The sequence below is a fragment of the Apteryx mantelli genome, chromosome 25 (genome assembly GCF_036417845.1).
Source record: "Apteryx mantelli isolate bAptMan1 chromosome 25, bAptMan1.hap1, whole genome shotgun sequence".
NCBI classification, from domain to species: Eukaryota; Metazoa; Chordata; class Aves; order Apterygiformes; family Apterygidae; genus Apteryx; species Apteryx mantelli.
This window is the reverse complement of record NC_090002.1, coordinates 6,709,074-6,721,827: the sequence shown is the minus strand read 5'-3', so window position 1 is coordinate 6,721,827 and position 12,754 is coordinate 6,709,074. Positions and strand designations below refer to the sequence as shown.

Sequence of the window (12,754 nt, the reverse complement as noted above, 5' to 3'; positions counted from 1 at the left end):
CGTGCCGAACTCCGCTCTGTGCAAGGGTTTCGGGACAAGACAGCCAACGCTGCGGCCTCCAAAGCAACAAGCTCGGCAGCGTCCAGCGCTTTCAGCGGCCTCGTATGATTAATCAAGCGGCATCGCATTCTTCCACCCTTGGCTGGGTGCTAACCGTCGGGATCTGGCCTGAGAACTGCAGCAAAATGGTTGCTATTCTCCAAGGGCCTTCGGAGCGTTCGTTACTCATCCCTTACTTGGGCAAAAATGACATTGACTTCTCCTGGAGATGACAGGCTTAATTGAGTTCAATAGGAGTTTAGGCTGAGTAAGGCATGAGCAAACAAGCGTGCGTTAGGCTGCGAATACAAGGCCGGTCTGCAAATGTTTAGGAGCACATGTAAGGCTGCGCAGGGGAGCGACGAGGGGGTTACGGCTGCGCGGATCCTGCAAACGCACCGAGTGTTTGCAGGATCAGCCGCAGGGTCGGTTACGGGCTCCGCTGCGACCGCCGGTGACGGCGGGATTAGCTTATTCGGGAGCGCGGCGATTCGAGCCCAGCTCCCGGTTTGGTGGTTTGTTTCAGTCCTGCCTATTAAACCCCCCCCCCCCCTTCAGAAGTCCGTAATCCTCATTTCTGCTATTCTTCATCCATTGGTGGGAACAGCGACTTCCTTTCCCAAATTACAATATAAAAGAGCTGCAAGCAGCAGCGCCATAAATAATATTTTCTTATGGCCAGAACATCCAAGTCCAGGCAGCAAACCAAGAACAGCTACAACATTGTAAAACTCCAACACTTCTCCGGAACAGATTCGCTAATTAAAAAATGATTCCTTTCTTAAAAGCAGTCGAAAAATATTGGCCGTCCCGTTGTTGCTGGTTGGTGGCTGCACCAAGAAAGAGCCTCCCCTGCCGAGCCGCAGCCCGGAGCTCAGCGCAGCTTATCGGAAAGGCCTGCGCCTTCCCCAATAAAAAAAGTTTCTTTGAAACAAACACATGGGAAGGGGAAGGGGAGAGGAAAACACACTGTCACAATCACTTCTTTAATGAATTGATGTAGCGCCACTTCAAAGCGCTGCACCGAGAGCCCCGGAGGCCGAGGCAACGCCGTCCGCCGGGCCGGGTGCTGGCTGGGAACTGAACAACCGTGGCCTTAAATTGCCGGGCGAGGGGTGTCTGGGCGCCGGCTTTGCCTCCCGTAGCCGCCAGCCCCGCGGCCTTCCCAGCTGCTGTCCGATGCGCCGTTTTCCTTTCGGACCGCTGGAGGAATATTGCACGTTCCCGCAAGGAGCGCGCGGACCGGCAATCGGAGCGCGCCGAGCCCTGCGGTGCTGCAGGGGTTCTGCCCGGAGGTGTGAGATCGGGGAAGGTGCTCCCCGCCTCGATGCTCGCCCTGGCGGGGTCGGCGACAGCGGGATCCCACGTCTCCCATTGGGACCTTCCCGCTTATCGGTGCTGGACCACAGCTGCTGTGGCCCAGCAATCCCTTGGAAATGCCGGCAAGCACATGCTGCGAGAGCTGGTGGTGCCGCGGGCCCTTTCTAGGACGCGGCACTCGGCGTCGGAGGTGCGATGGGTATTTTGTTCTTCCCCTTATCTGTTGCTTCTAGCTGGCTTTGCGCAAATTAAAAGCATTTCCCAGGGGCTCCCTGGACAAACCCTGCATGGGAACGGTGTGCAATGCAGCTCCGCGTGCTTTGCCGGGACTTAAACCCATCCCCGCGCTGGAAAAGCCTCCAAGTCTCCGGCCATCCCTCCGCCTAGGGGCAAACATCATCCTCCGGGACCGAGCAAACCTTTCCCGGAGGAAGATGCAGACTTTGGGCTCAAGGCAAGTTGATAAGGTTCCTTCTCTTTTTTGATCTTTTCTTGCCGCAAACATTCCTTTCCCGCCCACGCACGCATCCCCGCCGCCGCTCATTGGCCTGCCCGCGCATCCGTCACACTTTCCGTAGCCCAAAGTGGATGCACATTGCGAAGGCTTCAATTCTTCTTCTCCTCTGGTGTTAACAGCCAGCACAAACAAAAGGCCCAAATAGCTATTGCCCTATTAAATTGTTTTCATTTGTTTCTTGTGCTGCAGTTGGTTTGGGTTAGGAGGATTTGTGTAGCTGGTTTGGTGTAGGCTGCTGGGGCTGGAAGTGCTGGAGGCTGCGTGTGTGCGTGCGTCTTGCTCGCGTTGCTTGTGCGTTAAGACTCGCTCCTCAAGGTGCTTGTTTTCGGATGCGCTTTTCAGCGGATGCAGCTTTTTCTGCTCTGTTTGGATGCTAGTGCTCAAGCCACGGCGTGCTGGCGGTGCGCTGGGAATTTGGGGGTGGATTGAGGATAGCAATGGGCAAAACTGAGAAGTTTTGGGTGGCTGGAGGGACAGGACCCAAGAGACCGATGGCTCACCTACCCCCGAGCTGCCTGGCCAAGGGGAGCTCGGGCTCCCACCCACGTACGCACAGGTCTTGTAGAGACCTCGAGGAGTCCTTGAGCCAAAACCCTCCTCTTTCCCTGCGCTTTGGCGTTTCTGCTTCCACCGGTGCACAGGAAACCAAGACAAGTGCGAATAAAGGCAGCCCTCAAACATTAGCTGATCTTTTCCCAATTCCAAACAGATGTGTGCTTCCCGGCTGGATTTGGGCTGAAAGCACTTGCTTTTCCCACATTTGTTGGCCATACCTAACCAGGAGATTCTGGTCTTAAACCACAAGGGCTGTTTGTCCTTTTAGCTTGTGAGCCGGGCTCTGATCTCACCGTGGGAGCAAGTCCTGCGTGGTCCTGGTCTCCTTGGGGCATTTGAGCGAATCCTCCCCAGTCTGTAGGTCTCAGCTTTCCAGCTTCAACAAGGCTGGCTGCTTCCAGCTGCCCAAAACGCAACCATCCGCACATGAATCACAGAGTCTGGATCAGCGCGGTTTTCGGAAAAGGCTCAGCCAAAGTCTGAAAAGCCACCAGGAGCCGCCGGAGCAGATGTTGGCCAACGGTTGGTCCCTGCAAGCTGTGTCTCCTCTCCTGAGGCTGAGACAGGACCGCCATCTCCCCAGAGGTGTGACGCTGTCCCCATCACATCCTCATGGTCCCAGGGTTAACGGAGGGGTGCTGAGAGCCTTGTCCCGCTCCCAGGTTTGCTTGATGGGAACTCACATCCTGGAGAGCCTGCTGGCACCGTGGGGCTTGACCTGCGCAGCTTGAGTCATAGCAGCGAGAGGATACAGCCCAAAATGGTACAATCCTGCATCCCTCTTCGGAGCCGGAGTAGTTTTCTGCCTTTTGCCCAGCAGTGTTGCGACACCGGCCGGCGAGGACGAGCATCCCTCTTGCACAACCACGTCCATCTCATCGCAGGGAAAAGAGGGGACCAGGCTGCTCGGAGCCCGTCGAGCTCCCCCCGGGCTCCAGCATCTCGTCCATACCGGTGATTTCTAATGCACCTTCCCAGCCTGGGTCACGGGGCGGCAGCTCCTGCCCGACACCTCCCGGGGACCCGGTGGCCACGGGGGCCGGCGCGGGAGGGGAGCGCGTGGAGGCCCCCGACCTTGGGCAGAGCCCGGCAGCGGCCGCACACGGGCTTTTGGTGTGCGCCCCTAGGGGACGAGAAAGTGCCAACCGAAGGAGGCCACCAAAACCCCTTCTTTATTTAAACCGAATCTAAAAAAATGGAAGGAAAAAAAAAAAAAGACGGAAAAGACGTGTTTCCAGGATTTGATTCCAAAAAATGTCTCAAAGGGATGGAATCGGGATAACAGTCAGCCTCATCTGCTAAATATACCCCAGGTCTGATTGCTGTGCGCCTGACACCGGCGATCTCTCCCGAACGTGTCCGGAGAGGGCGGACAGGGAAAGCCCGAGGGTGCCCCACGGGAATGCCGCTACCCGCTCGCGGCCGCCGCCGGGCGCTTTGGCCGGGCGGGAAGCGGAGAGAGGAGGGAGCCGAGGGCGAGAGGCAGGACGCCGAAGCCCGCGGGGCCGGTGCGGCCGGCGGCTACTCGCAGGCCAGCTTGCCGTCGAAGCTGGAGAGGGCGATGGCGAAGGCCTGCACGGCGCACAGCGGGTAGCTGTAGTCCATGGTGAAGGCGTCGTCGGCCACGCGCCCGAACTGCATCACGATGTAGTCGGCTGCAGCAGAAGAGAGGACGGGGGCCGTGGGGACCCGCGGGCGGGGGGGGGGGGGCCGCGCCGGAGCCGGGGGACGCCGCGGCGCCTGCTCCCGGCACATCGCCAGCCTGGCTTTTGCCCACCCAGCCTTCAGTTTTGGGGCGCTGCCACCCCACCCGCTGAGGACCCAGGCCGGTCCCTAAATGTCCCAGACTGGCCGCTCCGATGGCTCCGGGCTCAGTGCTCACCACCAGCTCCCGGGCTGCAGCCCGATTTACCGAAACACCCCCATTTCCCTTTGCAACCGGAGCACGCTGGAGCGGGACAGGGGCCCCCCGGCACCCCATTCCCTGCTGGTGGCATCTCGGGAGCTGGCACCCGGCACCCCGGGAAAAGCACCCGTGGGCCACCCCGGAGCGCAGCTCCCGTTGTTACCAGCGCGAGGGTGACAGGAAATCTGTAAAAATAACCGGGGGCCCCCGGCAGGTTTTTTTCTGGCCTGTAACCCAACACCCTGGACGCCGATGGCCGCTGAGCGGATGGGACAGGTGACGCGCGGCCGCGGCCGGCTGCTGGCGCGGGGAGCCGAGCGGCGGCCCCGCACCGGGGTGCCGAGCCGGGGCGCTTCGGTTTTGCAAAGCGGCGAGGGGGGGGGGGGGGACACACCGGGGGGGGGGGGGAGCAACAGGCCGGGAGCATCCCGGCGCGGGGCTTCCCGGCGGTGGGGTCCAACCCCGGGGGGGTGACCGTCCCCAAAGCTCCCCAGCGGCCGGCGAGGCGTGACGGGCCCCGGTGTGCGATGCCCCGTGGGGGTCCCCAGCACCGAGCGGGGCTCAGCACCGCGCAGGATCTGTCCTTGCCCTAATCTGCCTGGCAACAGGTGACCCGCGCGCTCCCTCTGGTGGCATCCCGGCCGGCGTCGCCGAAACCCGCGGGCAGGCCACCGCCGCGCCGCGATCCTGCAAACCGGGGCTGCAGAGCAGCCCGGCACCGAGCGAAAAAAAAAAAGCCGAGCAAGGAGGATGCCGCCGGGGAGCCTCGCTCCGGGTGCCTCGCTCCGGCAAAGCCCCGGGTCCGACTTACGGTCGTCGCCGTGCACGATCTGGAAGTTTTTGACGGAGGCGTGGGTGACGCGGCCGTGGAAGTTGAGCACGTACGACTGGGTGTCGTCGTTCCACGCGGGCGCCTTGTTGTGCAGCTCGATGACGTTGTCCATGCTGCGGTTCTGCCACCGCGTGAGGAGGCCGTCGTTGTCCTGCGGAGGGCGAGAGCCCCGCGGGAGGGGAGAGCGGCGCGGGGGGACCCCACCACCGCCGGGACCCTGCCGACCCCCCCGGAGCAGCACCCACCGCGGAGAAAAACATATAGAGGCCGTTCCCACACCCCCACCGAAGTGCTTTGGGATGCTTGGAAGTCTTTCCAAGCCCCGAATCCGGTGAAATCCAAGGGGACCCCCATCCAACCCAGCATCCCGGGAGTTTCCGAGCAGCGCGAGCCCCCCTCCCCGGTCGGTGCCCCTGGCCGTACGTTTCGGGGCCGGATCGGCACCCTCTCGTTATCGGAGTTCATGCCGGGGATGATGACCGTCATCTTGCGGGGGCCTTTGAACCCCAAAACGTTTGTCTCCTGCAAGAAAAACCCCGTCGGCAAAAGCAGCTCGGCCACTGGCTCCCGGCACGGAGACCCCCCCCTCCCCCCCAGCGCTGACACGGGGGCCAGCACCCATCCGGCCCGGCAGTGGGGTCGTCCTGCTGCATCCCGGCTCCTCGGCTGGAGCCGGAGGGACCCGGCGCTTACGTAGACCACGGCTGACAGCTCCTGCCGCGCGTTGGACCAGTCGGTGTTGGCGCGGTCGGGGTTGGCGCCGCTGTCGAACACGGTGAACTTGGTGCCCATGAGGTTGGACCTGCAAGGGGACGCGGGAGCCGGCTGAGGATCTGCTCCGATCCTCCGGCATCGCATTGCCCCAGCGCCGCGCGGCCCCTGGGCCCCGCGCCACGGCGGGCCAGGACTTGCCGGGCGCTCGGAGCTCTTTCCAGCCGTGACCCGTCTCTCCTGGCAGGAACCGGACGAGCCTGTTTTCCCCCCCCTCCCTGCCCCTCCGAGGCTCCTGAGCTCAGAGCCGGCACCGACGTCGGCCGAAGCCCGGGATGGGGGGGCCGCGGCATTCACTTGCACCCGGATCCCGGCTGCAAAACACCCCGCGAGGGGCCTGGCTGGAGCCTGGCGGGGCTGAGCACCGCGCAGCTCGATGCACGGCTTTTTCCCTGGGGAAGCGGAGGGCGGGGGAGAGGCTCTTCCGGCGGGGCCGCGGCACGGAGATGGGACGGGATCGGGCTCCTGCCTCAGCTTCCCGACGAAATTCTCGCCGCCCCGCGACAGGTCCGTGGGGTCGATGGAGATGAGGTAGTTGGAGGTCTTGCTCTTCTTGCGCTTCCGCCCGGCGAGCAGGAACACCTGGGGCAGCCGGGGCATCGCGTCACCGCTGGGTCCCCAGGTTCGGATGGGGGGGGGGGCGCGGGGGCGCTTTGGGACCCCCCCCCCCCCCGCGGCCGCTCACCTTCTTGTCGTTGTCCAAGTGGAGGTAGTAGGTGGGGTAGAGCCCCCGCTCCATGCCCTTCTTGTCGCGGGTGAGCCGGCACTTGACGGTCACCCCCTGGGGCGCCGGCCGCAGCACGAACTCCTCCAGGTTGCCCACGTCGACGGCGGGCGACGGCGCTCGCTCCTCCTTCTGCCGCCCGGCGCCGCGGGGCGAGAAGACGTCGGCGAAGGTGCTCGCGAGCCGCCTGCGTCGCCCGCCGGCTCCTCTCCCTTCCCGGCCCGTGGCCGCCCCCCCCGTTGCCTTACCTTGCCGCGGGCTTCCCTCCCGCGGGGTCTTTTTGCCCCCGAGGGGACGCTGCGGCCCCCTGAACTCGCCCGGGCAGGGGAGAGCTCAGCCCCCCCCCTTGGCTCCAAGGGGTCTCTTACCTTCTTCGCCTTCTTGCCCTTCTTGTTGGAATTCTTCTGCACCGGCTCCTCCTCGCTTCCGGCCCCAGCGGCTTTGGCAGGAGCTGGGGGGCGGAAACGGGCAGCTGGCATGGAGCCGGGGGGGGAAGAGCCACCCAGCACCTTGCTGGCCACCGTGTCGTTTCTCCAGCGCGCCGCGAGAAGAGGCGCCGAGCCCGACTCTGCCACCGCCGGGGACCTCCCGAAAACGGAGGTCGGCAAGGCCCTGCACCAGCGCCGCCAGCCGCAAAGGATCCCTTCGGCTCAGCCCGAATTAACCCGCCTCTCACCTTTCTTCTTGGTCTTCTTCTCCGTGGGGGGGTCTCCGCCCGTCTGGAAGAGCGACGCCGGGTTCTTCTTCCTCTCCGACGTGATGGCCTTGGTGCTGGAGTCGGAGTCGTCCTCCTCCTCGCTGCTGGCCGTGGCTGGGGGAGCGGGGGGACCCGGGGGAGAGCGTCACGGGGCGACGGGCGCCCGCCGACAGGGAGCCCCGCGAGGGCTGCGGTCCCCCCCCGGCCACCCCCTCTCGCCCCGCACCTTTCTTCTTGCTCTTCTTCTCCTTCTTCTCGCCGCTCACTTGGAACAGGGACGTTTGCTCCTTCTTGGAGCTTTTGGCGGGTTTGGCCTTGCCTTCCGGGTGGTTCTTGTCTCCTGGGGGGGGAACGAGGGGTGGTTGCACGGAGGGGGCGATTGCACGGCCCCCCCGGCAGCCCCCGCCGAGCCCGGCCCCGGGGAGAGCAGCACGCAGGGTGTCCCCACGTCCCGCGAGCGCCGGGCGCTCCGGGGGGATTCGCCCGCCGCGGCGCTCACCCTTCGGCTTCGGCTTCTTCTCCTTGCTTTCGCCTGAGGGCATCTCTTTGGGCACCTTCTTTTTGAGTTTCTTTGGGGGGTCTTTATTCACCACCTGCTCTTCCTCCTCCTCTGAGTCCTCCTCCAAGTCCTCCTCCTCCGAGTCCTCGGCCGGCTCTGTCCAGAGGGGATAAAACTGTTAAAACACCGGCTGCGGCCAGGGCGGACGGAGCTGCTCATCCCAGTTCGGCCGTGTCCGGCGCCGGACACACGGCCGGGCGCACGAAGACACACCGCCATCTCGTGGCTGCGGGGCTGCGGATCGGCCCCGGGGGGTCCGCGGCCGTGCCAGGGGCCGGGGGCACCTGTGGTGCCATAGGGACACGGGACTGCGGCCGGAGCAGGTTGCCAGCGGGGGCCACCTCCGCAGGTGCCACCCTCACCTTGCTGCTTCTTCACGGCCTTGGCGACATGGAAGCGGGAGGAAGGACTCTCCTTCTTCCTCCGGGGCTCTTTGACGGATTTGGAGTAGGGGTCCTTGTCGCCCTCTTCCTCCCCTTTCTCCTCCTTCTTCTTCCTCAGCTTCTTGACACCTGCACGGTTCAGGAGAGCCCCGAGGTGGAGGACACCATGGACGGGGCCCGTGGGAAAAGCCGCCCGCTCCGTTCCCGCATCTGCGGCACCGGCATCGTGGGGGTCTCCGGCCTCGCCGCTTACTCTGGGCCGGGGCGCAGGGCTCCTCCGCAGCGCCCGAATCTCCCGACTTCTTCACCTTCAGCCTCCGGGGCTTGGCCTCCTGCGTGGGCTCCTGCTGCTTCTTCTTCAGCTTCTGCCCCGGCCGCGGGTGCTGCGGAAACGGGGAAATGCTGCTTTTCCTCCTTCCCTTTCCAAAGGCAGGTCCTGCTGTTTGAATATGGGGGGCCCTTTCCAAAACGTGGTTGGTTGGGCTTTGCACTGGCCCCGCATGGAAGGAGAGACATCCCCGCTCCGGCATCCCGGCTGGCACGCAAGCATGGAAACCATAACCGTCTTGGGGGAAAGAGCGATGGGATGGGAGTCTCCTCTGCTCACTTTTGGGGAAGGTGGCATCCCTGCTGCAGGACGGGTGGGAGCAATCCCTCCCTCCCTGCCCGTGGACGTGGCCTGGGGGCAGGAAGGTGGCGAGTGCCAGAGGCCGGCTGTGATTTACCCCCTCGGTGGGACGGGGAGGGAAGGTCCCGAGTGAGGACCCATGTCTGGGTGCCGGACGCCCGCCAGCGTGGGCAGGCTGCTCTGCCCACCCGGCCACCACCAGCCTGGGGGGCCCCTCCGCTCCCCCCAAACCTGCTCCAGCTGCAGCTCGAAGCCCAAAATAGCCTCTCCAAAAGCCCCTTTCCCAAGGAGCACCTGCTGCAGGGGAACCGCTCCGAAGAACGGAAGGAAAAATGGCTTTGGGGCCTGCTAGAGCATCTCTTGCCAAAATCCCCCCCAAAACACCACCTCCGTGGCCCACCGGGCCAGGGGACGTGCGGCCACCCCTGGCGAACCGGCCCCTTCGAGCGGGCGATCAGCCGGATGGGATCCCGGACCACGGGGCAAGAGAAAGCCCAGGGAGGAAACCAGCGGGGCTGCGAGCCAGCGCGCGGGATGGGGGTGGCACCGGGGCGGATGTGCTGGGATGAGGGATGCAGTGGTGGCACCCAGGGGGGATCCATCGGAGGGAGCCTGCCGGGGGACCGGCCTGGGCATGGGCTCATCTCCCGGGATGAGCCGGGAGACGGGGCAGGTCGAGCCAAGCCGGGCGCTGCTCCCTCACCCACATCGAAAACTGCTCGGAGGTAAAGGGATTTCAGCGGGCGCCGCCGTGCCCAGAAATAGCAGGGAGGAGCGCGGTTTCTTCGGGATTGAGGTCAGCGTGAAGCAAGGCCGAGAGGAAGGGAGGGATTAGATGCAGCACACCTAATCCCCTTGAGCCAGGGCTATAAATAACGCCGATTTATCGAACGCGGAGCGTGCGGTGCGGCAATCAGCTACGCACTAAACATTTGGGCGCTAGGTGTCAGCTCCGGGGTGCTAGAAGGTGACATAAGCAACGCTGGCTGGATTAGGGGTACGTCCACTGCCGGATTAAGTGTTTTTCCACCTCTATCCCAAGGGGTTTGCTCCGGCAGGATCCCCCCCGGGCAGATCCCGCCGTGCAGGGGCAGCACGTTGCAACCGGAGACGTTTTGCAAGAGGACGGCCAGCGCCCGGAGAGGGGCCGGCCCCGGGGACGCTTCGCCCCGCGCTTCTCCCCTTGGGGCTATTTCCACCTTTTTGGCGTTTTGCGCGGGACGCGGGCTCCCATGATGTTTCCCCCCCCCCAGCCCTGGCCGTCGCGGTGTCCACGCCGGCTCTGCATCGCCTCCCTGCGCATGGGGCTCATGGCCCCCAGGCAACCCGCCGGCTCGCTGGGCCGCTGCGCGGGAAAGCCTGGCCCAGGCAGGCCACGCGGGAAGGGGGAGCCCGTTCCCCGGCCGATGATTTCCTCACCTGCTTGGCTTTGGGGGGCTCCTCGTCCATGCTGCGCGGGGACAAAAAGCAGAAGGGTGAAGGCTTTCGCCGCATTTGGGGACTTGGGAGGAGACTTAACCATCTGCAGCTGCTCCGGGGGCCGGGATGCTCCAGCCAAGCACCATGGGACCCTCTCCCCCCTCTTTCCCCCCACGCATGGGGCAGCTCCAAGGGGAAGGATGGACGGACCCCCCGGGAGCCTGCCTCGGCGTTCTGGGGGCAAAACCTGCTTTTTGGGACCTCTCGTGGCCCTGCCTAGGCGGAAAAGCCCCAATGCTGATCCTGTTTGCTGGCTGTGCAAACCGTTCAGGTCCCCTCCCTCGCTCCCGTTCGTTTCATTCTGCAACGCTAAAACCCCGGTGTTGTGAGATATCGCGCTGGCATTGGCCAAAAGAAGAATTTTTGACAATGCTGCGCCAAAGCGGACCCAATTTCTCCAAGGGCAGGGAAACACCGGCCTTTCCTTCCCATTCCTAGGTAGCTCCCTGGCTTTGCAAACACGCAGGGCAGCGAGTCTCCCTCCTGACCGGGTTGAGCTCTGCAAACAGCCCTGGCTCAGAGGAGGGAGGGAGGCCGGGTAACAGAAAGGTTAATTTGGAGAAATGCCCCCAAATGAAGGCTTCTCCTCTCCGCTGGTCGAGCTCCCTTGCAATGACCCCCAGGGTCCCCGGGCCCCAGCCCAGCATGCGAACCCCCGAAGCGACCCGCAGCCGGCGCTCACCTCTCGGCAGCCCAGACCTCCCGCAGGATCTCGGCGTGCAGCGGCATCGCGGCCCCGCGGCCCCCGCGGCCCCTGCAGCTTCCTTCGCCAGCGGCCGGCGGAGAGGGGAGCGGGCGGGAGACGATTCGCTTTTTATTCCCCCTGCGACGCGGTAAGAGGATTTCAGCGGCTGTCGCCGTAATCCCGGGAGAAGGGGCCGAGGGCGGCGGGGCTGCAGCGCTGCGGGGCAGAGGCACCCCGCGGGCTCCCTTCGGGGGTCTTCCCAGAGCTGCCACCGAGACCAGGGCCCAAAAACACCTTCCAGCGGCAAAGGTGGACCAGGGAAAAGCATCGAGCATCGGCACCTGGCAGCATCCCCGCAAGACCGACCCTGCCCCAGTTCGGCAACAGGCAGGGCGGTTTGGGGCACTTATTTGGGGCAAATCTCTCTGGCCCTCCCCAGCTCCCAAATCACAGCGGCTTCACTCGCCTGTTGCCCCCGGCGGGCAGGCTGCCTGGCTTAGCCGCTTCCCGGCTGGAAAAGCCGTCGGGAGGGAACAGGGAAGCGTTTGCGAGGGGTCTGGCTGCTGCCCCAGCCCGGGGGGGGGGGGGGGGGGGGGGGGACAGCGGGCCTCGGCTCCCCGTGCCGCTAGGTGGCATTTGAGCACCGCGTTTCCAGAGCCCAAGTCACCGCTGTGGCCGCAAAGGGAGCGCAGGGTGCCCGAAACTCACGGCAAAGCCCTTCTGACGCTTTCAGGGTGAAACGCTCCCCCCCTTTTTATTTCAAATTTGCATTTCCTAATCTGCCCGCATTCAGCATTTTTGGAGGGGGGGGGGACCCACCTGCAACGAAAGTCCTCTTGAAAAAGGAGGGAAAAGCCCAGGAACTGCAAGGCAACTTGAACATTTCCGTCCGCCTGGAACAAGCTGGGTTTGTTTCATAAAGAAAACACGGCTTGGGCTGACCCAAATTGACTTTTTTGCTTCCCCCCCCCGCACAAGTGAAAAGCTAATTCTTTGCCCAGCTTTCCCCAGTGCAGCATCTTCCACCACCTGCCCCAGCCTCCCCAGCACCCACCGGGCCTTGCCAGCACCCTGCCCGCTCCCTGCCACCACGTCCCCCTCCGCAGGGATTGCGTAGCCGGCAGCAATACAGCCCGGGGGTGCTGCAAAACCAGGGATGCCAGTGGCCGCGTTGCGCAGGCGGCGCTTGCACGCCGGCCGCTCGCTAACCGCCACGGGCCACGTGCTTTACCCTTCCCCCTTCCCTTCTGCAAACATCGCTGTTTTACGCCTTCTGCTCCACGCGCGGCCTCAGCTCGGCGGCAGGGAAAGCGCAGAGCTGCCAGCGCAGCCGCTGCCTTTTCCGTCGCCCCTTTGCGCCCCGCTGCCCTGCATCACCGCAGGACCCGCTGCGGCACGGAGGGGAGCGCGGCCGAGCTTTGCGACCCCTCCTCATCCCCCCCGGCCCTGCCCCTGCTGTGCCACGAAGCCAGGGACCGGCGAGGAAGCCCCAGGGCCACGGGCGCCGCGTACGCAGGCAGCTGCCGCCACGCCAGACTGGCCTGGCCTCCGCCACCGAGCCGCCCGCTGGGAGCGGCTGCGGCAGGTGAAAAAACAGACGGGCTTGAAAAATAACGCTGCAGCTTCAGGCGCCGTCTGAACGAGGGAGGAGGAATTTTA

General features: G+C 64.4%; 1 protein-coding gene across 1 annotated transcript; it reads right to left on the bottom strand.

The window, feature by feature from the left end:
* Window positions 1–3,711: 3,711 nt before the first annotated feature.
* TULP1 (TUB like protein 1) lies at window positions 3,712–11,139 on the bottom strand. Its single transcript, XM_067310437.1, has 14 exons — window positions 11,093–11,139; window positions 10,351–10,381; window positions 8,557–8,686; window positions 8,283–8,432; window positions 7,861–8,016; window positions 7,588–7,701; window positions 7,341–7,475; window positions 7,033–7,115; window positions 6,626–6,796; window positions 6,410–6,522; window positions 5,863–5,971; window positions 5,593–5,691; window positions 5,149–5,320; window positions 3,712–4,086 (listed from the first exon to the last, which is right to left on the bottom strand). Exons 1-14 carry the CDS (start codon window positions 11,137–11,139, stop codon window positions 3,953–3,955), a joined length of 1,644 nt encoding a protein of 547 aa, XP_067166538.1. The 3' UTR covers window positions 3,712–3,952.
* Between the last annotated feature and the right edge of the window lie 1,615 nt (window positions 11,140–12,754).

Excerpts from the sequence above, each read along its gene's own strand:
- TULP1 (XM_067310437.1), bottom strand. The coding sequence starts at position 11,139 with ATGCCGCTGCACGCCGAGATCCTGCGGGAGGTCTGGGCTGCCGAGAG. Across the intron at positions 7,116-7,340 it reads GAAGAAGACCAAGAAGAAAG|CTCCTGCCAAAGCCGCTGGG; the intron begins GTGAGAGGCGGG and ends TCCGCCCCCCAG. Across the intron at positions 6,523-6,625 it reads ACTTGGACAACGACAAGAAG|GTGTTCCTGCTCGCCGGGCG; the intron begins GTGAGCGGCCGC and ends CGGCTGCCCCAG.